This window comes from Macaca nemestrina, chromosome 6, assembly GCF_043159975.1.
Source record: "Macaca nemestrina isolate mMacNem1 chromosome 6, mMacNem.hap1, whole genome shotgun sequence".
NCBI lineage: Eukaryota > Metazoa > Chordata > Mammalia > Primates > Cercopithecidae > Macaca > Macaca nemestrina.
The window spans coordinates 72,964,323-72,991,647 of record NC_092130.1 but is presented as its reverse complement, the minus strand read 5'-3'; the positions used below and the strand labels follow the sequence as shown (position 1 = coordinate 72,991,647).

The window sequence follows — 27,325 nt, the reverse complement described above, 5'->3', positions numbered from 1 at the left end:
GTTTTTTTTCCCCTGGGGAGAGGGGATATAAATAAATTGACATCTATTCACATAGGTCTCAATGGTCTACCAGATCCACCCAGGCCCTAATCCTCTTTGTTGTCATGGAATCCACCTGGCTTAATTATATTTACAGTTTTCAACGACACCACATGGCATGCAGGTTTTCCCTGAACCCTGCACATCTTCCCGAATCCTAGCCGTAAGTCACACTCCAGCTGCTGTCTCTGTCTCGGATTCTGGACGATGACAAGGCACTCTTGCCTGAAACTCAGCATCAGGTCCTCAAATAATAGAGCCTGGATAAATCTCCCCTCCGGTATTTTTACAGCCTACTGAAAGAACATGATTTAAGAGCACTCGGGACCTAAACCCAGGTGATTGGAAATAGATACATAGGTGTACAAATTAGTTGGGCAGTCAGGGGAGCAAAGAAGAATAAGATACTTAACTTAGAAAAGTTTTATCTTAAAATACTGCTCACAAGTATGACTTTTAAGAGAAATAGAACTTTTTGTGCTTTCTGATTCTAGATAAATATTTAGTTGCTAGGCTGCTAAGATGCTATGAGATACATTTTGGGTAGAGTCAAAACTGAAATCCAAGAACTGGGTAAGGCTAGTGTTGAAGTAATTATTATTCATCTGGTGGGTGATGCTGCACACACATAACTACTTGCACTAAGGATTTGGAGCAGAGCTACTCCCTAAGAGAGACACTTTTCAGGTGGCAGAAACCTACCTCAGACTTTTATTTATACACTTGAATCCACATTATTAAAGACATTTTATAGTCTTGCTAAAACACAGCACTTGGTGCAAACTTTCATTTTGCTTGCTTGAGAACTGTTTACTGTCCCATGGTACCAATCTGCCTTAAAGTTCACTCTGTCCTTAATTGTCAAACAGATTCATGGTAACTCCTAATTAGTGCAAAACAGGTAACACAGCTACGACTCTGCAACTGCTGAACACCTTTAGCATCTATATCAAGTTGAGCTCAGGAGCCCTCTCTGCTCTCTCCCAAGGTTAATGGTTTCGAGTCTTCTGAGAATTACGGAGTAGGTGCCCACAGTGAGAGAGGGCGCCTGGTTCTCCAAACTGCTGCTCCTACTACTAACGGAGTCAGCATAAGAAGCAGCCAGTTTCCAGCAATGGTAACAATGGAGAAATTTCTTTCTTACTGCACAGCTGCCAAACAACTTTGAGGATCTGATTCAGAACTAACATGGAAGATTTAAATGGATCCATTGCAACAGACGTTTTGCATGTTGGCACATGGGAATTAGAGGAACTAATCAGAGCCAGAGTGGCAGCAGATGGTCTCTTGAGAATTCTTCTGAGTTTAAGATATGTGAGCCAGTAAGACAAACTGTATAATTGTCCAAGATTTTACTTTAAGAGCACTGGCACTGGGAGTAAGACCACTAGGAAACTCAGCTCTGCCACTTTCCAGCTGTAGGACCTCAAGCAAATTAATTAAATAGGATGGTGTTGAATAATTAAATGAGATACTGTATCTAACACCCAAGGTATCTAGGTAGGGCACAAGGAAGATGAGGAGCTGTTAATTGTGATAGTTATGATTTTGTACTTTTTTTTAGATTTCTGAGTTGAGGAATATTTGCAAGCAGGTACAGTAATGACCCAATCGAAGTGTTTATAGAAAAAGAAATACATCTTAAAAATAAAGGTACCACAAAAAACAAGAAGTAGAAAATTGGAAGATGGGAGAGATGAAAGAAAAATAAAGAAATTTCAGAGAAAAACGAAAAAACAAAGCATATTTAAGAAAAAGAAAAAGAGAAAAAAAGGCAGGAAATACAAATCTAAGAGGAGCGTTTGAATCCTAATCCTGTTCTTTTTCCTTGTGCTTCGATTCAAATCCTTTTTCTGCATCTCAACTTTTGTCTGCACTATATCATCCAATTTTAGCAGGACTTCAACTTGTAGCAGTCCCAAGGTAGAAATGACTGGAAAAAAGAAAGTTCCCTCTGAGCTATGAAGAATGAAAAACGTTAAAATACAAATTCAATGTAAAAAAAGAAAGCAGGACTATACACACATTTCAGAATGGCAAATGCTTAGGCAGAAGTGGAAGCCAGCAAGTAACTCCCTGCGGTGTGCTAGCGTAAGTGTTTCAAGTTTTGGGGATGACAGATAAACAGCAAGTCCTGTTACTACTGAATGAATCTCTCAATCTCTCTCTCTCTCTCTCTTTCTCTCTCTCTCTCTCTGGAAAGAAAATAGTTTGCGGTAGAATTGGTCCTTGAGAAAGAGTGAATTGATCTGTTAGCTTTCTGTGCTGGACCAGAAATAATTACTGTCATACCTACTTCCTACGGATTATGTTCAAAAGCTAGAGATACTCACTTATTCTGTCTTTATACTACGGGGAACTAATCGGAAGTGGGGTTTGCTTCACTGACTCTCACTTATTTTAAAAGTCAAGCTTAGTAAGAAAGAAAAAGTCAAAGAGATTGACCAAGAAAGGATGAAATGTTCAGTCTAGGTAAACAAACACTGTCTCAGATAAAGTTCTCCACGGGTCTCAACCACACCTTCTACTGCGTGTGAATTCACTTTGCAATGTTCGTTTTTAAAGCTAGATCTTTGTGTGCTTATTTTCAACAAGGGATGACAATTGATTTGTTTTCTATTGAACCTCGCCAACTGGATACTGAAGCGAGCACGGCATATTTAGATGCCCTTAAACTTTCAAGTTCACCTTTAAAATGTGCCAAGACAATGTCATGTTGAGGGTAAATGTGCAATTTTCACTAGGCTGAGACGAGAAATGAGGGTCTCACAGGTGAAATGACATTAAAGGCGTTACAGTAAAACAGAGACCAATCCTTATTGATTCATTTTTAACTCAAATAAAATTCCAGTCACTTGACAGACATGAAATAGCAAACAAAAGAAAAAAACAAATGAGATGATTCCTGAGTATGTGTGAAAGAGCACCCAAGCCCTGTTAGAAAAAAGCCACACTGCCAAATTCAACCCTATGTATATTCACAGGCACTTATTTAGCCCATTGGCTTCTCCTTTGGGATTAGGACTGGTAAGGGACTTTAAAAGCTAAAAGATATGGAAGATACAACCCAATCAGGTTCAGGTAGCTAGAGAAACAAGACACACCCATAAGACAGAACTTATGATGATAATTCTAAAAAAATGCATAACTAAATAGTAGAGAGGGGTTCAGGTAATTTATGGAAATCCTGAGGCTATAAAAGAAAAAAGAATGACATCAGTTTATGAAATGGTAGGGATTTCTAGAGTTCACCCATATCTAACCTTCTTCTCCTTCTGGGCATATGAGAGTATTATACCTCTCTGCTACCTTAGAGTTAGGCAGAGTTGTGGGCAGAAGGAGCATGAGTCACCTATGGGCTGAAGCAAGACTCTTCAGTGTTCTCTTATGTGGTGGTTTGTGTTGAGATGACAAAACCACAAGACTAAGAAGCATCTATCATTGAGTCACACACAGATAATAGTTACCTGCCATAATAAACTCTGTCAAACCCCTGATATCCTGGGGTTGTTTGCTACTGCAGCACAATATATTCTGTCCTGACAAATATCGATACCAAGGCAGGGAGGAGCTAGAGAAAGTTGCTATGAAAAGAATTTTAGGATCTCCTCAATGTATTTATACTTTAGTTTCCTTCTCCCTTTGGCTGAGAATATTCCAATACCCTGACCTGTCTACCTCCAATATCTCTCAATCAAATACTCCGCATTACTGCTAGAGCATTCTAAGACCTACATCTGTTCATATCTCTGTTTGAACTTCAAATGGATTCCCCTGGCACAAAAGATAAAGAACAACCTCCTTAGCATAGGGTCAAGGCCCATGGTATCCGGCTGTTTCCCAATGTTATTATTAACCACTAGCTCCCATCCTGTACTCCTGCCATCGGCACTCTGATTGAGCCACACTCCGCTCTGCCTCCAGGAACTGGGACACGCTGCTCTGTCTGTAATGGTCCCCACTCCCTCTTCTCCCGGGTGAAAACCTAATCAACTTCTGGCAGGATTCACTTCCTCTGCGAGGCCTTCAGCTCCTCTCTCCTCCCTCGGCACTTTGTGCATTCTGTTACAAAACACTGTTCCTTAAAAACTTTGTTTATCCGCTTCCAATGGATAGGGAGTTGCTCAAGGCAGTGAGTGATTCACTTTTGTTTCCCCCAGAGTACCTAGCACAGTATCTGACAAGCAGTTAGTATTTGCAGAAATAATGAATGAATAAAGGAAAGAAGGAATATGTGGATGAAATGTGTTCATGAGAGTATTAGGCAGATGACAGGAGCACAGTAGAGGTTTGTTGGACAGAAGTAAAGTAAAATGTAAATGTAAACAGCTAGCAGGTGTCAAATTACAAAGAATGAGAATTTTTCATTTGATCCAAAAGGTAACAGGGAATCACGATAACTTCATGAGCAGCAAAATGATAATTTTGTTCAGCCCTGTAGCACCTTGTGCCTTGAATGTCAGCTATGTTTATGCCAATCTTATTCCCCCTTGGACTATAAAGCTCCTTGAAAACAGGGGATGTGTCATAATCATATTTGTATCCCCTATAGCAACAAGCCCAGGGTTTGTGTAACAGGTGCCAAAAATATTTGCTGAATTTAATTTTACGACGATTACTCCCTATGCGACGAGGCTGGGTAGACCAGCTAGCAGACTACTGTATTATATACAACATTACATGGGAAATGGACTTAAAGGGGGTATTGCCTATGGAAATGTGGAAATAGAAATGTAAGATGTCTAATAGTCCAGTCAGCAGCCTTTAGGGTCTCTAATATCAATTAATATTTTGAGCCTGGGGTCCTAGAAAAATGGTGGTCTATTTAAAACACAAATGTTGGGAGGAAGATTTGCTTTTCTCAGGGAGTAGATGAGTCCTGTGTGGGAGATAACAAAAGAAAATATACTAGAGCTACAAGCAGCTAGAGGGACTAACTGCAGTATACAAATTTTATCCCCCATCCTGTGGCTTAGTTCAATTTTTTATTGATTGATTGATTCATTCACTCACTCATTCATTTTATTTTTGTAAATTTCTTACATTGTACAAAGCAATGTTTCCAAAGTTTATTCAAGTCTATTTAGATTATTGTCTGTTTCACATTAATCCCCAAAGTCAAAGATGGTGAGCGAAGTAATGATGTGCTAGACTCTTCTGCTTTGGGTTTCCCAGATATCTCTAGTAATTATCAGAAAGGGTTTGCAGGGCTTCCTCTTGTTGGAATCCTATAAGCATCAAATTATTTTGCAAATCCCAAGTTAAAAAGAGCACTCCATTCGGAAGCTATACCTGGTTTTATCATGGCTCACTTCTTGATAAGAAACACACACACACACACACACACACACACACACACACACTAGTGAGCTCTTAAAAGAAACATTAAGAATGAAAAACAAAAAAACTCTTTTTTTTTTTCCAAGACAGTCTTGCTCTGTCACCCAGGCTGGAGTGCAAAGGTGCGAACTCAAATCACTGAAATCTCTGCCTCCTGGGTTGAAGCAATTCTCCTGCCTCAGCCTCCTGAGTAGCTGGGATTATAGGCGAGTGCCACCACGCCTGGTTAATTTTTTGTATTTTTAGTAGAGATGGGGCTTCACCATGTTGGCCAGGCTGGTCTTGAACTCCTGACCTCGTGATCTGCCTGCCTCCGTCTCCCAAAGTGCTGGGATTAGAGGCGTGAGCCACTGCTCCCGGCCCCCAAAAAAAATCTCTTTTAAGATACTGTCCAAAGCCTGTACCTGAAGGATTCGGTGTTATACCTCCCAAAATAAAATATGGATTTAAAATTCAAGGTATATGTAATAGGTTATCAATAAGTTAACTATTACCATCATTACAATATGTCATTTAAGCTATTTCTAACTCATGTATTGGACCAGACAAAATTTATTTGTTTATTTAGACGGAGTCTTGTTCTGTCACCCAGGCTGGAATGCAGTGGGGCAATCTTGGCTCACTGCAACCTCCACCTTCTGGGTTCAAGCATTTCTCCTGCCTCAGCCTCTCTAGTAGCTGGGATTACAGGCACGTTCCACCACGCCTGGCTAATTTTTGTATTTTTAGTAGAGACGGGGTTTCACCAAGGCCAGGCTGGTCTCAAAATCCTGACCTCAGGTGATCCACCCACCCTGGCCTCCCAAAGTGCTGGGATTATAGGAGTGAGCCACCACGCCCGTCCTGGATCAGAAAAAATTTAAACCAAACTTAACAGATTTAAATTTTCTGTGGGTTAATGTTAAAATCATACCTAAAAAAGTTTTATTCCAACGTGAACCTAAGTTCGCATTCTAAAAGGTACCTAGAACCTCAGGTGCCTTCATTGGACCCTAAAGCTTCTGAGCATTTTATGGTTGATTTGACCCCACCTACCCCCCGCCCCCACCAAGATCTAACACTAATGTTTCATTCCTGTAACTGAATATTATCAGTTTTTCATATCATTTATTTGTGGCAAAATGAGAAAAAGAACATATCCATAGTAAGGACTAGGTACAGGAAAATTCTCTAGGTGGCCTTGCACTGACTCAGTTATGCTCTTTCTTGCTTGTTGCTCTCAAGAATAACTGTACCGGTGTGTTAGGAATGCAACATCTTGAGATAAGAGGAGAGCTGGCTGGAACAGCTGGACTTAGTTCCAGTGTCCCCAGAACAGGATGTTCTTCAACACTTTAGCCCAGCAGATCTCATGACTCAGGGTATAAAACCCAGGGTGGGTGGATCTCCAGGGTCCCTCAGCTGGGGTACAAGTCGGGCATGCAGGGACAAGATTCCATCCTCCCTGGGCAGCTTCCTTGAACCATGGGGGACCAGCTAGCTAGCAATTAATTCTAGGATTATGTTATTCCTTGATGCCTATCTATAGATAACAAACCTGCTTTGTGTAGCTTGTGTGCTTGGGTGTTCTGTCTCACTAGACTCAGACAAGTTGGTAACCAGTGCATAGTGAACTTGCTTCACAGTATGCCATTTATTTATCTATTTATGCATTTTAGGGACCTGATCTTCCTATGGTGCCCAGGTTAGACTCCAACTCCCTAGCTCAAGGGATCCTCCTGTCCCCGCCTCCCAAGTAGCTGAGACTACAGGTGCACGTTACCATGCCCAGCTATTGCTTTTAGCCCATCCCACCCATGCTTCCAATTAAATAATTATTCTATCTCCCCGAATTATGTGACATTTTCCAAAAAGTAATCATCAAATGAATCCTTTCAAAAGAAGTCAAGCATCTCTTGCATCCTCACCCTGCAGCACTTAGAGGCAGGTCTGCCAGCAAGGGGGTGAAATCTTCACCCTCACCTTTCAGGGCAGTGCAGGGCAGGCTACCACCTGCACTGCAAAGTTTATCCAGTATGAGAGTTCCTTTGGCAGGGAGCACAAACTGCTGACTTATGCTTGCCACTGCATAGGTAAAGGACACTGATACAGGTAAAGAAGTCTGCATGTGCACCGTCATGACCAGTGCCTTACAGTGGCTACTCAGATTCCTCTTTACTTGCTGTGTCACCATCCAGTGGGGAAAAGCACCTCAATATTAATCCTAGTTACACAAACTCTAACAGGACATGATCCTAACCATTAGGGCAGTATTAATTAAGGTATCTTGCAGAAATGCTGCTCATTATACATTTAAAAACAAGATGAGGTTTCATTAACTCTTTTACTTTCAATAATCTTCAAACTCAGCTCCCAGACAGCAAACTGGGTTCCATACTTGCTTAAGGCTTAAGAACACATTTTACATTTATTCTCATTCAAGCCACATTGTGACATGAAGTGATTTACGAATTAGAGAGCACATGTGTTATCAGAATTCTGTAATAAAATGTTCAGAGACTCTTGGCTTTGTCACCATTAGGGACACAGGCTGGTTTTTCCATGGTCTGTCCAAACGGCCTTTAAGGTAATGGTTAAAGGACAAGTCTCCACCTCTGTGCATATTACAAATTGTAACATGGCGTATGCTTCAGGCAGAAGAACTCTTAATTCTAGCATGTTCTCAATGGCAATACAGAAGGCCCCTCCCTACCTCCCTTCCTTCCTTCCATGGAGTTTTGCTCTTATTGCCCAGGCTAAAGTGCAATGGCACGATCTCAGCTCACCACAACCTCCGTCTCCCGGGTTCAAGTGATTCTCCTGCCTCAGCATCCCGAGTAGCTGGGATTACAGATGCCCGCCACCATGCCCAGCTACTTTTTGTATTTTTAGTAGATGGGTTTCACCATGTTGGTCTCAAACTCCTAACCTCAGCTGATCCACCTGCCTTGGCCTCCCGAAGTGCTGGGATTACAGGCATGAGCCACCATACCTGGACTGTTCTTTCCTTTTTCTTGGAGACTGGAATAAGGGAAGTCTGCTATTTTTATGACTTTATATGTGTACCCACAAAATTTATGTGCAAAGATTACCTCTTGAGAGGAGAACTGAATAGTTGGAAAATAGGAGTGGGAAGAAGACATGTTTTTTACTGTATACTCTTTTATAGCTTTTGAGTTTTGTATCATGTACATGTATTATACGCTCAAATACTAAAAATTAAATTAATTAATTAATTTTTTGAGACAGAGTCTCACTCTGTCACCCAGGCTAGAGCGCAGTGGCGCAATCTCAGCTCACTGCAACCTCCACCTCCAGGGATCAAGTGATCCTCATGTCTTAGCCTCCCGAGTAGCTGGGATTACAGGTGTACACCACTATGCCAGGCTAATTTTTGTATTTTTATTCAAGACAGGGTTTCGCCATATTGGCCAGACTGCTCTCAAACTCCTGGCCTCAAGCAATCTGCTTGCCTCCACCTCCCAAAGTGCTGGAATTACAGGCATGAGCCACCAACCCTGGCCTAAAAATGTAATTTTAAAAGAACAAATAAAAGCAAAACACCTACAAACTTTTCTAAATCATGTTTAAAAAATTTATTCAGTCTTATACAGTTACAAAACTTTAAAAAAATCTAACCCTTAAAAAAATATTCAAAACACATTTTAGAAAAAATGCTTCAAAGATGTTATATCTAAAACACTGCACCTGGACACTGTTAAGAAACAGTTATATGTCATCCTTTTATTATGATAACTATTCAGCTAGAAAGATCATTACCTACTTTGACATTATAAAAGTGAGTGAGTTTAAAAAATAGATAATGTGTTTTTAAAGGAAAGCATGCTATTTTTCCCTCTAAGGTATACTTGACAAATGTTCAGCATTTCAAGTAAATACACATTATTTCATTTATCAGCTGTGATCATCTCATTCTCTTCAGTATGACTTAAGAAGCTTCAGGAATGTGTTTTTTCTCACCTCAAGTCACTCTCACAGGCAAGCCTTCCATTAGAGAAAGAAGCCACCAGACGCCACCAGAAACTTAACAAAATTAAAGATACCTTAGGCCTCTCAATTTCATTCCAAAAGAAAATCATCCTTGGCCGAGCACAGTGGCTCACGCCTGTAATCTCAGCACTTTGGGAGGCCGAAGCGGGCGGATCATCTGAGGTCAGGAGTTTGAGACCAGCTTGGCCAACGTGGTGAAACCTCGTCTCTGCTAAAAATACAAAAATTAGCTAAGTGGTGGCGGGCACCTGTAATCTCAACTATTCAGGAGGCTGAGGTAGGAGGATCACTTGAACCCGGGAGGCAGAGGTTGCAGTGAGCAGAGATCAGAGATCAGATCGAGTCACTGCACTCTAGCCTAGGAGACAGAGCAAGACTCGTCTCCAAAAAAATATAAAAAATCATCCTTAAGGTCTATTCTTGTAAGAATTTTTTTTCAACAGGGAAGCCAAAAAATGCTTAAAAACATATATTATTTTAGATTTGAAGCCACCACCTAGGGAAAAGGAAATATATGCTATGTGTTATATAATGCCCCTCTGGAATAATTACTGTTATTTGTTCACTTTCTAGAGCAAACACCATAGTTTTTTGTTTGTTTGTTTTATCTTTTACAACCAAATACTCCCTAGAAAATAGGAGATAAAGACCAATAAAACCTTTGTTCTCTCTCCCTTCAGCCAACCCCTAAGGCATATTTTACCTCCAGAGTTGTTATCTGAAGTGAATGACTGATTAAAAAAAAAAAGTTAAAGGACCCAGACTGCTGAATGTGTGAGGTAATTGCAGTGTTTCCCACACCTTGTTTCTCTTTGGCTAGGCCCTACCAATAGTCACTGTTCCTACCAGCCTGCTTTTGCAGAAAAGAAAAAGTTGCCTAAGTACCATGGCTCCAATGCCTAAATTCCTTTATCAAGAAAAGAAAGAAAAAAAAAAAAAAAAGTACAGGACAAGACTCTGGAAAACCAAAGTCCTACATTTACAATGCACTTATTTAGATTTGTAAACTCCTAAATGGCAGGAGAATATAAACATGTACTTCTAAGGAACTTTCACAGGCAAACAGGTTAACTTCAGTAGCTAACTGCACAAGGTTTATAATGAGCTGTAGGCCCTTTTTTTCTAACTCTCTTGGCCCAACTGGTATACTTTGCCTTCAGAGTATTATCAGAGTGTATATGCATTGAACATTGGCACAGTCTATCATTTAATATTCACAACACAATTATTACCCACATGTCACAGATGAGGAAACAGGCACAGGCACTTACCCAAGTCTACACTGCTTGTTAGTGTTAGTGTGGAGGCTGAAACGGAGGCAGGCTGGCTTCAGAGTCTGCATCCTAAACCCTATTTTGCAATGAGTTTAATTCTCCTAAAATGAGCAGAAATGAAATGTAAAACATTTTTTACCCCAACACTTTTTTATGATGTCACTGACTCAGGTAGCAAGCATCCATGAATTCTTAAACTTTTAACATTATTCATTTTTAGTAAATATCTATTGACTCTACAGAATATGCAAAGTCTTGTGTAAGATATCTGAGGGGAACACGAGGAAGTATGACAAATAACGCCATGTTCCCAAGCAGTTTGAAACTCCTTGGCACCTCCTCTCCACCAAAAATGGAGAAAAAAACCAAATTAAACATTTAAAAATACAATTCCAAGCATCCCCAGAAGTCAGGATCTTCTAGTACCCATGGCCTATGATATAAAATGGTTATAGGCCTGGTGTCGACTGGGTTGCTGGGTTCAGTTTGCCTGGAAGTGGATTCCAGAACAGCCTGTCAGGAACAGGTAGTTTCTGTAGTCAAAGGCCGGAGGCAAGCTTTAACTACCTCCTGTACTGGCTTGAGATGAAATCAAGAAATCCACCCCATCACTGCTTGTCCAGGCCTCTTTTTTCTGTCCTTCCTCTAATGTTAACCCAATTTCCCCAAATTACTTAGAGCAGGCCAGCGCGGTGGCTCATGCCTGTAATTCCAGCACTTTGGGAGGCCAAGGTGGGTGGATCACCTGAGGTCAGGAGTTCGAGACCAGCTTGGCCAACATGGTTAAACCCCCGTCTCTACTTTAAAAAGTACATTAATTAGCTGGGCGTGGGGGCAGGCACCTGTAATCCCAGCTACTCAGGAGGCTGAGGCAGGAGAATCATTTGAACCTGGGAGGCAGAGATTGCAGTGAGCCAAAATCACACCATTGTACTCCAGCCTGGGCAACAAAAGCGAAACTCCCATCTCAAAAAAAAAAAAAAAAAAAAAAAAAAAAAGCCAAACAAAACAACTACCCAGCATCTCTTTGCTACAGACAAGATCAGAGAGTCTCGTTCATCCCATGTTTCTGAGAGGTAATGTCAAGTTATTCCAGTTCAGCTGCTTGTGTTTCCATAGAGGATGAGCATTTGGCCTTTAAGAGGGATTGCAAAGTACCTTATCACAATGCTACCTACATGTTTGGTAGGTCTTACCCCTCTCCTCCTTCCTGCTCTCACTGACACAGATTTGTAGCAGAATACACAAAGATGCCTTTTGTGGGAAAATGTTGCCAACTCTACCCCAGACAATAGCTGATGCTGTCTGTTGGGGCTTGCTAAGCAATAAAGTGCACTTAAAGAATAACTGCAACTTCTGTTAGTGGATGACCCATTCCTAGGAAGGAACATGCTGGAGAAGAAACGTGGGTCAGCAAACCTAGGACTAAACCCAGATGCAGCAGGGCTTTTGGCTTCTCCTCCTTCAGACTAGGCCATAATCTCCCTGAATGAGACAAAGTGGTTTTCAGAAAGTACCAAGTAGACAGTTCATAGGAGCAAGTCATATCCCATTTAGAGTCTTGGCTTTATGCTAACGGGGACAATGTCTCCTGGACTCCTTTGGCATGGCTCACCACCTGCCCTCCTCCTGACCAGCATTCTCATTGTCCCAAAGTAGGCACCTGTAGTTTCAGAACCAGCTACCTGAGCTTGCTTCCATTTATTAAGACAATTTGGGCCTAGAAGCTGGTTGGAAAGTTGCCATGGTATCATGAGCAAAACATTAGTCGGCTTGGCTTTGCTATCTGTAGCAGTAGGTGACCTTTTATTAAAAATTGTTGATGTTCATGAGGACAAATAAATCAACACACTTACATCTCCTCACTCATTTGTAGGAACAGGTTCATATTCTGCTAAAAACAAAAAACAAAAACCTCAGAAGCTGAGGCCTGGGCAGGGAGGCTATTTTATGTAACTGTATTGGTATAAAATTACTCCTTTTGCTAACCATATCTAGAAGGTAAAAGTACCCTTATATGGAGAAATAATACTGGAGAAATAATAGTCATGAAAAGATAGGCTGCCTAAAACATAAAGGCTGGGAAAGGTTTTCTGAACAGGTAGAAACTTTGAAATGTGGTAGGATCTGATTAGATGGGAACCTGTCCTGTCTGCATGAGCTAAAGCTCTAAAGAAGGCATAAGATGCTTGTTTGGTGTCTGCATCTCATGGTACCTAGAGAGCACTGGAAAATCTTAGCAACCTCTTCAGTTTGCTCCAGTTAAATCTGAGTCTATAGACCACCTATGCGGGACCCGTTACATAACACGCAGGGCATAGTGCAAAATGAAAATGTAGGACTCCTTGCTCAAAAAGCAAGAGAAAAATAGTGCCATTAAGAACACTAACATATAAAGCTTTTTCCTTTCTTCCACAAACTCTCAATTTCTCATGATGTTTTTGATTTGCTATTTAAAGTCATTATGAACAAAGAAAAAGAAAAACTAAAACATTTAATTATTAGCATGAAGTTTACCATTTATCTTTATTTTTATCATTGTTATTATTTTTTGAGACGGAGTCTCAATCTATCACCCAGGCTGGAGAGCAGTGGCGCGATCTCGGCTCACTGCAGCCTCTGCCTCCCGAGTTCAAACGATTCTCCTGCCTCAGCCTCCCAAGTAGCTGGGATTATAGGCATGTGCCACCACACCCAGCTAATTTTTGTATGTTGACCAGACTGGTCTTGAACTCCTGACCTCAAGTGATCTGCCTTTCTCAGCCTCCCAAAGTGTTGGGATTACAGGCGTGAGCCAAGAAGCCTGGCCTACAATTTATCTTCATATGGTACAATGACAGTTTAAATGCAAATATAAGAGCATTTAACTTATATGTGGAATAATATGACACAACCTTTTTTCATAGCTCATACATGTGTATTTATTTCATTCTTACTAGGGCAGTGGAAACACTCTACACAACTAACTCAACAGAAACTAACTCAACTTACAAATTTCTTGATTCATGCATATTATACCAACACACTATAGGAACAGACAGTTTCTATAATGTACTTACTTTCTACTCCCCTGGAGCCTCCCTGGACCCCCACACATCATAGTCTACCAGAATTCTGTATTTGTGAAACACTGTGAATGTGATATGCAGATAGCGCCACAATGGACAAACAAACATATCACACATCGCCTCTGCTCATGCAGATGCTCCATTTATGAAACACTAGTTCAAAGACAAAATTCTGAATTTTGAGACGTTGACAGCAGAGTCTTAAGCCACGTATGGGGCTCTTCTGAACTCAGGGCCCTGTGTGACAGCACAGGTTGAATGCCACAAAGCTAGACCTGCACCTCAGACCTCTGGCCAATATTCTTAGAGGGACTATTCCTGAATACTAATAACGAGGCCTTCCAAGGAGGTAAGTTTGATGCCAGTGTACACACTGTGATAAGGCTGCAGGGGATAGACTACATATAGTGATTACCCTGTAAATTACCTGTTCATATAGCTTCCCCAGGTTGTGTCGTTAGGGCCTATGGTTTTATATGTATGTATGTATGTATGTATGTATGTATGTATGTATGTATATCAGCCAAAGGAGTCTTTGATTTCTTTTACTGTGAGATTTCCATTGGAAACAGACACCTGCTTTGCTCTCTTCTCCTTTTTCATTATACCATAACCAAATAGCAAGCACATAGATTTTGCCTGGTCATTCTAAATCAAAAGACACAAATATATATAGGAAGATCTCAAAAAAAGAGAAGAAAGATGAAATTTTTTTTTAAATCGGGGGAAAGTAAAAATACCCTCAATTCTTAAATCTCCCACAATGCACAACAATAAACCTTCCCTGATAAGGGCACTGCCAGGGATATACTCCTCTCCCTTTCTGTCTCTGAATAACAACAGGTTGCAACTAGTTTGAATTAAAGAGACTGCATCTGCAGCCAACAGCTGGAATTCAGCAACTGCTGTTAATCCACCTTAATTGCTTATTATTCTATGAGTTCTTGTTTGTGCTTTTGTTATTCAAAGTAATTTTCCCCACATGCACATACTACCAAGCATGGTTTTAGCAAGCGGTGGCCAAAGAATTCTTGTGTTTCCATCCTAGGGTTGTTATTGTTTTGTTTTGAAACAAAAACACATCGACACTGGATTTTTTTAAAGGGTTAGCAAGTTAGCAGCGATGCCCACAGATGGACTAGCATTGGCCTATATGTGCAAGAGATACAGGTATTAGCCAACGTGTAAATAAGAACAAGTCTTCTTTTGGTGTTTTAATTAGAGCCGCAGTTAGCAGGGTTGCTATTTTCCCTAAACAATTCTTCCCCTCCTTGCGTTAGGGAGGGATTTTTACTCCACCACTTTATTGCACTAGTGAATAAATGAGATACCAGGGTTCCAGGGAGAAAAAAAAAATTACCAATATAAATGCATCAGGTGCAAATTACCAAGGTAAATAGGCCCATGGAGATTGTAAAGCTAGCAACACCAACTGGAATATCTGAGAGGGCCAGCAGGAGAAAGCCCATGGGTCACGTCTCAGTTCTGCAGTGTACTTTGTGTGTTTCAACCCTGATCATTCATCCTGCAGCCTGCAGAAAGGAATCCACAGCACAAAGCAGTTGTGATTTGGCATTGACAGTGTTCTAACTAATGCTTCAGTTGTGGCTTTCCTATTCCCCTCTCTTTTTATTCACCCAAATGCCACTCTTGGGTAGTGTCTCTCAAAGCAGATCCTCCATCGTGAGAGACCACTGCGATATAATATCTCCAACTATAAGTTGATCATTAGTAATTATTTGTTTTCTGGAACTATTCATAATCTGCAATAAGGAAAAACTGCCACAAACATCCATATTAACTGTGGTCTGTAGGGCATGAAGGCTGTTCTTTTCTGTTTTCCCTACAATGTATACGTATATCCGCTAAAGAAAGTATTCGTAGCTCTGCATTTCTTCTTTCCATTGCTCTTTATTGCAAAGTCTTTCTTGTTCTGTAATAATTTTGCCAAGGTAAGCCTAGTCCCACTGTAAGCTTCACATAAAGCAAAGACCTGTCATATACTTGTCTCTCCCACAGTGCAGCACTATTTACTGACCTGAGTTCCTTTTTTTTTTTTTTTCTAGAAGAGAGCAGGCAAGGCTTTCCATTAGCCTGGCCTTGTTTCCACCCAATACTATCCTCATATGTCTCACCTCTTACCGTCTGAGGCTGTCTCACCTCTTACCGTCTTATTAATGTAGCCTGAATGCACACTTGTTAGTCTTATTTATTACCCTATTTGTGTACTGAAACACATGTCCCTTAAAAATTAGCCTGCTCTGCCCTGACTGGAACATGAAATTCTGCAGGCAACTGAGTATACATTCAAATATAATAAAAGGGCTATATCATAACAAAGGTCTTTAAGGGATATTTGCCTGGCTCTTAAATCACCTTGATTTTGTTTCTTCAAATAGCAAGTACCTAAAAAATATTCCAAAAAAAAAAAGGTTTCCTGTGAACGTTTCAGCCAGGATTGTTCATCCTGAAGCCTGCAGGAAGAAACTTGTGAACCACTGAGTGGGAGAATTCACAGTGGAGTCAGCTCCAGCTCCTAACTCTTACTATTTATTCATACCTGGTGCCGTCTTGGTTTTATGCTTCCTGTTTTAGAGCATGCCATCAGGCTAGATAAGGACATATTGTGTGCATGGTATAAACTAACATGAGGACAACTTCTATAAGCCTTCTACAGCGTATAGATCAAGTGTCATTCTTAAAGCCACAGGCCCTCATTAAAACAATTTATTTGCATGGATTAAGCCTCACTTATAGATATTGAATCAACTGTATGATTTTGTAAATATTTTTTTAAAACATTCTGTTTCTTTCTTAGGATATTTCTTACCTCCTGTACAACACAACATCAACCATACAATCAATAAAATATAGTCTTTAGCTACAAATTAAGCTTCTTATTCTATCTGTGTAACAATCATTATGTGGTTGAATGATGATCTGCAGTCTTAATACATTATATCCTGTTATATTAGAGATGACATAAAAGTGCAAATATTAGAGCTTATTAAATCAGCCCCTCCTTAATCAGTTTGGTAGCAATAAACCAAATTGCCTTGACTTAGCAAAGAAATTCCCAGAAACTATTTTTCTCGTTCAACATTTGTGATTTTAATTCTTTAAAAAATATTTCAGTGTCTTATTTTGCACAACCATTCACTATTTGTTTGAAAAACTTAAAACTGTAATATCATTTTAATATAGTCATTATAAACTAAAATTTAAGATACATACTACAGGCTACATTTCTATTGTGGTATTTTAAGGCTCACTTTGTTGAAGCAGCAATTATTTTCATAACTTGAATTAATGAATGCTGATTTTGTATGTGAAAGGACGGAGGGAAATGTCATACTTTAATTCATGCCATTAAACAAACAAAAAATGGCCATAAAGTCAAAATAATAGAACTAGATGAAAAAAGTAGTGGATCGAGAACCTGTGAAATTTTCTCTGATTTAAGCTGTTTCTTGCCTTAAAGAAAAGTACTGCAGCTGTGATACAATTATGAGCCCTCCTCCCTTTAAAAGCTGATGTCAATGAGGAATACCCTATCTGATGGGTTTCTAAGATGTACACCGGGCATCTCCTACGGAAGTTAGTTAATTACACCAACCTGCGGCTGTTAGCACTGAGGACTGCTCCTCTTCACCCAACATAAGGCAGAAACCAATCCTCTCAGTTCACTGATCTAATTCCAGTTTTCAGGCACGCTGGCCATCCACTGCCTCCTTCCCTTCCCTCTCCAACTCTTAGAAAACAAGGAGTTAATTTATGTTCATTTTATCCATTTCCTCTCATGCCTCACTGCAACAGGAAACTGCCGTCTCTGTTGTGTTTAGACCAGTCTCGTCTTAGCCACGAGCTAACAATATCATCATTTAGAAAGAGCCCTCATCATGCCACAGTCAACATCAAACTGTTCCTCGACATTCCAAATTAATCTGGCACATCTCCCCTATCTGATGCAAATGAACCAGCAATCATTCTAGGAAGCAGTGCCTTAAAGAATTGTGATCCTGACACTGGCGGTTTACTCATTACATTATGACACACAGCTGTATCCTGTTGTTTCATCTGTGGGGCTTTTGACAGCACGTAACTATAACTGCTGAAAAGCATGTACATGGGGTTGATAAATATACACACATACATACATACATACTCAGGATGTGCAGAGGAGAATGTGGCCGTGCTCTAAGTGTATCAAACTATGACTTCTAAATTCCTTTCCATCAAATGCCAGTAGAAGCACTTGATAAATGGGCCCTAGGAGAGCACTTCTCATTGCCTCAGGATGGAACGACTCGCAGGCATACGACACTCCATCAATACAGAGAGCTGGCAGATTGAAAGGCAGGAAGGACTATCTCTGATACGGTGCATCTGCTTACTAATAGCAGCAGCACTCCAGCCCCTTCCCATTCATCGCCTACAGAAACCACTCCTCAGAGAGGCACGCCAGTCAACAGATGGTCTCTGGCTAAGGTGTAATCAGGAGCAGCTTGCTAAATTTACCCAAAACAAATAGAATTACAGGCTTTTGCCTGAGTCTGAAATTGAATTGAGAACTTGGGTGGTGGATAATGGAAGCTAAAATGGAAGAGCTCAAAATGTATCACAGCATGTTGGGAAAGGGCCGGCACAGGGTGCAGTCTCAGTTGTGAACTCCACTGTTTACTACCAGGTCATCTATTGCCAAAAAACTTGTCTACTATGCAGGATCGTTTCCCCTCAAGATCAAAGCTTCCAGAATTGGTAAAATTGTCACCAGTTAATGAAGTCATCTGCCTTCGGTGCGCAGTGAACAAAATACTACCTGATGTTTTGAATATGTTTTGCCCAGTTGCAATGCCTTCACGTAAAATGTCAACAGTTTTAACCATCCTACTTTCATTAGTAGTTTTTATGTTCACTAAAAATCTGTCATTCAAAAGGTAAGAATCACTAAGGATTCTGAATAATGTGATCTTCTAAGAACAGGTGTTCTGATGTCTATCTCCAGAATTCCTCACTGTTTTGAATCATGCATTGCTCAGAATACAGGCAACATAAAGCCTCAGAAATTGCCTGAAAAAGTCAGCATAAAATTAAGAGTAAATCATTTAACCTATGGCTTTGTTTCACTACTTACATAGTAAGAACTGTGCCACCCACACAAATCGCTGTATCAGGAAGCTGTAAAAGTAAATGAGGCAAAATATGTAAAAGCACTTAAGTTATAAACAGATAAGGTCTTAAGGATAAGGCTATTTGTAACCCAAGCTATCAGCAATCACTTTAAAATTATTATCTTCATAACCTTTAATTTTTTTATTACTAGAGAAAATTGTTTACCCATTAAAAAGGCCAATAAAAATTAAAAATTTCAGTTTCTAATATTTTGTTTTCTAATCGTCTTTGGAAATAAAAAGATGTGTATTTTGTGAGTATTTTACATCATTCAGTATTTGCAATGCAGAACTTTTAAAATGTATTACAGCATGCATTGAATTAGCTACCTTTAAACTAATAATCAGGCAATTCTCCTCATTCTTCATGACTTAAAATCCCATTATGGAAAATTTCATTTTTATACATCAGTCAGTCTAACACTTTCAAACATCGGTTATATGAGAAGTATCTGAAGTACCTTCTATTTTCTTCAAGCATTTTGTTGTAAGGAACTCTGCCATGCAGAGAAGGAATCCCAAAAGAAAGGTCTTTTTTGTTCAGGATGAAAGTATTTAGAGAGAGGATATTTTTTAAATTAACTAAAAAAAGAGCTTCATTCTTAAGGTTTGAATTATAGACAAGGGCTAAAATATCTTTTCACATAATTATTTTTTAAAGTAACTGACTTGAAATGAAACTAGCATTTTTCCATAGTGGATGCTGTTAATTAAGTAAAACAAAATGTGTCCCTACACTCAAAGAGGACACATTTTTAGTGATATGTTATATATACATAAAAGAACTAGATGCTAAAGTTACCTTACTAAAATATGTATCTTCTCTATATGGAGCTTTATCTGCTATTCTCTCTTCTTACATAGAAATAGAAAATTCATTATTAATGTACAAATAATATGCATGCTTATAGGAACAAACATTTTGAGCTGCAGAATAAACTAATGAAAACAGTACAGATAGATACAGATATCTAATTACTACATTACCCTGGGCAAATCATTTAACTGCTCTCTGATTCGGTCTGCCCATCTGTAAAATCAGTGGAACAGCTTCCCTGCCTATCCCCAAGATATTTGGTAAGAGTACATGAAAAAGTGTTGTTGAAGCCTATTTAGGCAACAAGCTTAAAAGGTCTGGCACATATTTGTGAAAGTACAATTATAATGATTTTCATTACTATTCTAGTAGACTCTGAATTTTAATCTTTAGGAATAACCCTCATTATTTTATTTTAAATGCTTTGAAAATATAGCTATAACAGAAAAACCTATCATATAACTACTGGTAAAATTTTGGCCCTATAATATCGTCATATTTATTATTCAATTATTGCTTCAATAAACCACTGTATGTATAAAAGGTAGACTTTGTTTTTCTGTATCTTTAATACAATCTGTTCTGAAAAACTACTGTGATATTAATAATAAAGGACAAGCTCTGTAAAGAAAAAGCGCCTAACAAGAACTTGGCAATGATCTCCATTCAAAGCAAAAATGCTATGAATTTTAAGATAAGGGACCTGTTATATGTTAAGTAAAAATATTTATAGTTTATTATTTATGAAGCAGTAGGCATTGCATAACTCTGAGAAAAAATGCTGTTCATTATATGAATGGCAATTTCAAATAATATCAAATGATTTAAGTTCAAAGGACTTAGGAAAGCTTCATGGCATCCTATGTTATTAATTTCACAAAAATTTCATTAGAAAAAAAACTGAATCCTACACGAAAAATGTTAAACTACAAGGTGCACTGTGTACTGATTCTCCATGCAACAAATCTGCAAACATTGCCTAGGGCATGCTGTATGGGAAATCCGGACAGCTGGAAATCATAGCAGACAAGGAGATGTAGGTCACTGATCTCAGAATTGGAAAATTTCCCCTAGTGAGCCAATATGAATCTGGCACATATCATTGATACGCACACATACACCCCTCCTATATCCTCAAAAAAGTAACATATCACTGAGAGATATCATTAGAAAATGTATGCAGTAATAGCAAAGGGTGTAAATATGTAACTGATTGAGTAGGAAAATCTTCAATATTCAGTAAATATTCATTGGGTACCTCCTATGTACACAACACTGTGTGAATCAGTAGTAAGAGATGTAATTAACGTTTATTAAGTACTTGCTATTCTAAATTCTTTACCTAACTCATTTAATCCCCCTTTCCCATCTCTCTCTTTTTCTCTCCCCCCTTCTCTTGGAGATAAATAATAATTATGATCATCAACATCAGCCTCATCCCCATCTTCCATTTGAGAAAACTGAAGCCTAACTGAAGTAGCTTGCCCAAGGTGATAGAGCTAGTGAGCGACAGAGCCAAGTTCTGAACCCTGGCAGTCTCATCCAGTCTACACATTCAACCACTATGCTATATTGCTCTAAAGCAGAACCACAGGGAGCCACAGGAAACACTTCAAGCTCCTTAGCTTTTACGCTTTATTTGTGTAGCTCTCACTGCCTGAAATGACTCCTAGTTTAGGACTCACCAGTTCCATGAACCCTTCCCAGGTTTCCCTCAGGAACAGTTGTCTACTCCCTTCTCTGGTCCATCAAGATATCCTGTACATATTCCAAATTCTGTACTTATCAGAACTATAACTATGTCTGCATGTTTGCTCTTTTTGTGTTAGGCTTGGCCAAGAATCCAGCACACAGTAAACATCCAATAGAGTAAATGATTAACCTGTCGTTGGAACATTACAATTTAGTTGAAGTAGTAGTCTGAATTCTATTGGTGTAAGTATTTGTGTTTGATAATGGCAAATAAGAATAAAGATTACCTTAGCAAAGGTTGCTAAATTATGGACTGGGGTGAAGATAAGGCTCAAATCTGACTCTGATGGACCTTAAAGGATGGGAATGAATCAGATGACTGGAGAAGAGGAGAGGCAGTTTGGGGCCAGATGAGCAGGAGCAGGGGCTTCGAGAAATGAGTGCCTGAGGCAGGTGTGGAGGGTGGGCAGCCCGTTTAACGGCAAGCTAAGGAGCCTCAAATGTATTCTTAGGGCACTGGAGAGTCTTGAGCATGGAAACAACATGATCAGAAAAGCGAGGCAGGAAAAATAGTTTTGGCTGCAGGAAAGACAAAGGTGAATAACAAAAAGTATATAATATCTAGATTTTGAGAGTGAAACCTACTCAGAATCCTTTTTTAGTAAGGAAAAGGGCAGCTGAAACATTCACCACCTGCTGAAAAAGCCTTATGTCTCCAACAAGCAAACTATTACTAATAGTTTTTAATGTACATAAAAATTCATTAAACATTTATTGCTGCTTTATTATCCTATGGGCTAAGAATACAGAATTCTTATCTCTTGAGAGATAAGAATCTAAATTTTTGAAAATGAAATACAGAATATGGATTAGAGAAGAAACATAAAATGATCAAAAGTTTGTACGTGAAGGTCAGAATGAGAGAGCTATTATTCTTATATAATATGATCTGTCAAAATAAAAAAAAAAACTTTTGCTCAAAAATAAATGATACATTTTTCTGATTGTATCAGAAAATGAGAAAGGACATTAGAAGTAATCTAATCCCATAGCATTTTAGAGATGAGAAGAATGGGAGGACCAGAGAAGTTAAATGATCAGCTCTAGGTCACACAGAAAGTTGTCAGTAAAATATGGATTACAAATCTCATCTTCTAACTATGGTTGACTGCTTTGCCTCTGCTGCTTTTCATAAAGCTATAAATATGATTACACTAGAAAAATAATTCTGGTATATTTTGGCATAAAACAAATTATAAGTCTTTAATAACATCTATGTAAACTTTAAAAGATTAAAACAATAGAGCCAATGAAAATGGATCATTCATTCATTTAGCAGCCTATATTAACTAAGAACCTAGTCAAGGAATGCAGGAGTGGATGAAAGGTTTGGATATAAATAATGGAAAATGGCAAGGCATGGTGGTTCACACCTGTAATCCCAGCACTTTGGGAGGCTGAGGCAGGAGGATCGCTTGAGCTCAGGAGTTTGAGACCAGCCTGGGCAACATGACAAAACCTCATCTCTTAAAAAAAAAAAAAAAAAAAAAAAATAGCTGGGCGTGGTAGTGCACCTATAGTTCCAGCTACTCAGGAAGCTGAGATGGGAGAATCACTTGAACCCAGGAGGTTGTATTTTGGACAGGCTGAATTAAATATAAAATTAATGTCACCAGTGTTTTTAATTTCTTTGTAAAAATGTAGCTATTAGAAAACTGAAAATTACATACATGGCTCATATATTTCTATTGGACAATGCCACTCTGGAGAATGAGCAAAGATTAACCTGCTGTGGGCTGGTGCATGCCTAGGATGGCCAGGAAAGAGGACAAGGTGGGATCTAACCATTAAAGGATAAGAATCTGAAGATTTTTTTTTTTTTATTAAAGACTAATTTTCAGGGAATCATGAGGAAGAAAGTCTCACAGAAAAAAATGTGGGTAGTTACCCATTAAAAACGTTTCTCCCATCATCTTTGATACTTTGGGCAAATCAGGTGATGCCTTGGGCAAATCAGGTCTCCTTCCTCCTGCCACTGAACTAAACTTGCAGTTTATCATTCTGTTTGTTCTCTGTGGAACTGTGAGCCAAGTGAAGTGCAGATGGATGGCTTCTTAGAATAGAACTGAAAGCATGCCAGTACTTAAGTTAGAATAGCATCCACCTTCAGTGACCACAGTTATGTGAACACCGTAGGTCTTCACGCGTGAGGTCACTATATTATAGAAGCAGCTCTCTGGATAATTATTCACACACACACAAACACACACAGACGAATGTCATCAGAGTTTTTTAGTGTAAAACACTATTTCCATGCATATCTTCTGCTGCATAGTTTCTTTAATTCCTGTATATGTCTTTTAAATAAAAATGTGGGCCTCATCTATATTACACCAACCTCGAAGACATGAATTGCAGACAAATTTTCAGAATAACTTCATGGCTATCAAACTGGCTAGAATTGAAATATCAAGGTCAACCCTGCCATTTTCAAATTATCTTCAGCCGTGGTGATATAACAATAATCTTAATTAAACAGACTTCTAAAAACTAAGTGTAAGTCAAGCTTGAACCATCACTATTTTCAGAGTATACTAAACAGCTAGTAATACAAGTATAAGCAATAAATTATCCCTGATTTTTATAATAATGAGAAAAAAGTTCTAGAAGTTAATTCCACTTAAAGTTGTTTCGATAATTAATAATTTAATTTTTCTCATGTCCAATGTCATTAAGGAATTTGGTATATTCATTACTTTCTAGGTATATACATTTCAATGTTTCATTACTTGAAACGTTTCATTTAATCATTCACTTATTTACTTATTGCAGTGTTCCTTTATTGTATTGCAGTTATTTGTCCTGATGGTTTATAGTTCCTCAATTAAATGGATATTTTAGGTATTCTGGTTTTAATTACCTAGGAGCAAACTTCAGGTTTTAAAATTGCATTTGGACAGAGTGCTATTCCTATAAATTTATTTATAGGCTGGTTTTGCTCTTGAGTTAATCAGAATTTGTGTCACTTACATAACAATGGTGACTAGTGTGACATCCTCTAATGTAATTTTGCTAAAAATTTTCTTAAAACCCATTAATATATAAGAGCAGATGTCTTTAGATACCCCTTTACAGACTCTTTAAGATGACTATTTGTTCTTTTCACCTGAAAGAATCAACACAAAAGAGCAAAAATGAGTGTCAACTCTTTCTTTACTTCTTTCTCTCTTTTCTTTTTTTGAGAAGGAGTCTCACCCTGTCACCCAGGCTGGAGTGCAATGCTGCCATCTCAGCTCACTGCAACCTCCGCCTCCAGGATTCAAGCAATTCTCCTCCCTCAGCCTCCCAAGTAGCTGGGATTACAGGAGTGTGCCACCATGCTCAGCTAATTGTTTTTTTTTTTTTTTTAATCTTTAGTAGAAATGGAGTTTCACTACGTTGGCCAAGCTGGTCTTGAACTCCTGACCTCGTGATCTGCTGGCCTCGGCCTCCCAAAGTGCTGGGGTTACAGGCATGAGCCACCATACCCGGCCTGAGTGCCAACTCTTTTTACACCCCTTAAAAATATACTCATATACAGATAAATGGTTATAAATGATTAAAAAACGTAGATGAGGAAGACTGGAATACGGTCTTCATGAGGGCAGAAATTTTTGCCTATTACATTCATTAGTACAATCCTAGAACTCAGAAGAGTCCTTGACCCTAGCAGATGCTCAATAAATATCTGTGTATTGAATGGCACATAATGGACACTCAGAATATAAATGTTTAATGACTGAATAATTCATGGAAATGATTAGGCCATTAGTTAATAACAATATGCTACATGATCATCATTTCACTGTATGCTACTGTCAAAGGCATTTGAATCACAGCAACTCCATCTTGAATAGGGGCTGGGTAAAATGAGCCTGAGAGCTACTAGGCTGCATTCCCAGGAGGGTAAGGGATTCTTAGCCACAGGATGAGATAGGAGGTCAACACAAGGTACAGGTCATAAAGACCTTGCTGATAAAGCAGCACGTGGTAAAGAAGCCAACCAAAATCCACCAAAACCAAGATGGTGATGAAAGTAACCTCTGGTCATCCTCGCTGTTCATTATATGCTAATTGCAATACATTAGCACGCTAAAAGACACTCCCACCAGTGTCATGACACTTTACAAATGTCATGGCAATGTCAGGAAGTTACCCATATGGTCTGAAAAGGGGAGTAACCCGCAGTTCCAGGAATTGTTCACCCCTTTTCCGCAAAACTCATAAATAATCCACTCCCTGTTTAGCCTATAATCAAGAAATAACTATAAGTATCCTTAGTCTAGCACCTCGAGCTGCTGCTCTGCCTATGGAGTAGCCATTCTTTTATTCCTTTACTTTCCTTTCACTTCACTCTAGGAACTTGCACTAAATTCTTTCTTGCAAGATCCAAGAACCCTCTCTTAGGGTCTGGATCTGGACCCCTTTTCTGGTAATAGTACAATATGAATACTTTAAATGGTGGTTACCAGGAAGTCTTAAATGTTTATGACAAGTAGGTGCTTAGTAAGTTTTCTTGAATATATGAGTGAAGAAATAAACTAGAAAGACTGAGTCACAATTTAGAAAATAAGTCATGAGGTGCTGAAGGCCAGAACTGCCCAATCTTCTTTTTTATAAACCTCCTGGATGCAAGTTTTAACACAGTCTCAAAAAAGTTGTGATCAGTTTCTCCAAAGTTACATACTGAGACTAGGATGATAATGAGCTACCCACTCAGGATTCTGCAAGGACCAGAAATCTTTTCTTACTTTACAATACTTTCAAATACAAAATATTTTAAACTACATGGTTAATTCAACCTTGTGAACTGGATGGTCATCAAAATGAATATATAATTATTTCAACATACTTGCATTTCTATTTTTTTTCTTTTTGAGATGGAGAGTTTCGCTCTTGTTGCCCAGGCTGGAGTGCAATGGCACAATCTCGGCTCACTGCAACCTCCCCCTCCTGGGTTCAAGTGATTCTCCTACCTCAGTCTCCCTAGTAGCTGGGATAACAGGCATGCGCCACCACGCCTAGCTAATTTTGTATTTTTGGTAGAGACGGGGTTTCACCATGTTGGTCAGCCTGGTCTCAAACTCCCGACCTCAGGTGATTAGCCCGCCTTGGCCTCCCAAAGTGCTCGGATTACAGGCATGAGCCACTGCGCCCGGCCCCACAGCTGCATTTCTAAATATAAAATCCTCACAAAGTTTGAAAAGATGATGAGATCAGGGACATTTGAACACATTTTTTAAAGTAAATGGATGTACGGAATATTATGATAGAATACAGTAGTAGTGGTAGTCAAGCATGAAACTGGTAGATAAACAAAAATATACATGTAAAATAAACTCAGTATTTTAATAATAAAGTAAATAGTATCCTAAACAATACACTGATTTTTTAATACTATATTTTGCTGTTGTGACTTTCTATGCATATCCATTTATAAACTGTTACATTCCAACCTGAGACTTTTTTAAAAGTACAACAATCTTTTTAGTTTCAACTTTAATCTGTAAATTAAGTGCCCTAAATCATCTAATAGGATAGCTCTAAATTCATCCTTACCACCACTGCCTATTTAACACCAAAACTATCCATTTAAAAAAAATAGTTCTTATCTATCAATGCATACATATACTACTTTTCTTAAAAAACAAAACTGACTAATAATGTGGCACCATGAACATGTTATATGCAGACATGGGTTGTTCAAAGGGCTAAGAAACAATTATAGCCCTGCCTACTCACAATGCATTCCCCCAAATTTTCATTAGCTTACATCACAGTAAGACTTCACAAAATTTTCATTTGAAAAGACCTACTTTCCTTATGATCTTGCTCACAAAACACCCAAAAGGTGCATTTTGAGAAAATGAAGAAAATGCCATGATGCTATCTATG

General features: G+C 38.9%; 1 protein-coding gene across 3 annotated transcripts in view; it reads right to left on the bottom strand.

The window, feature by feature from the left end:
* LOC105471088 (ephrin A5) overlaps positions 1-27,325 on the bottom strand; it is a 296,118-nt gene that overhangs the window by 107,116 nt on the left and 161,677 nt on the right. The window contains exon 1 of one of the 3 annotated variants that reach the window (XM_024789502.2): positions 10,641-11,598. The exons of the other annotated variants lie outside the window; for them this stretch is intronic. Within the exon in view, the coding sequence (XP_024645270.1) occupies positions 10,641-10,711 (71 nt within the window). The 5' untranslated portion in view covers positions 10,712-11,598. Of the gene's footprint in view, positions 1-10,640; positions 11,599-27,325 lie in introns of those variants that run through there. 3 annotated transcript variants of the gene reach the window in all.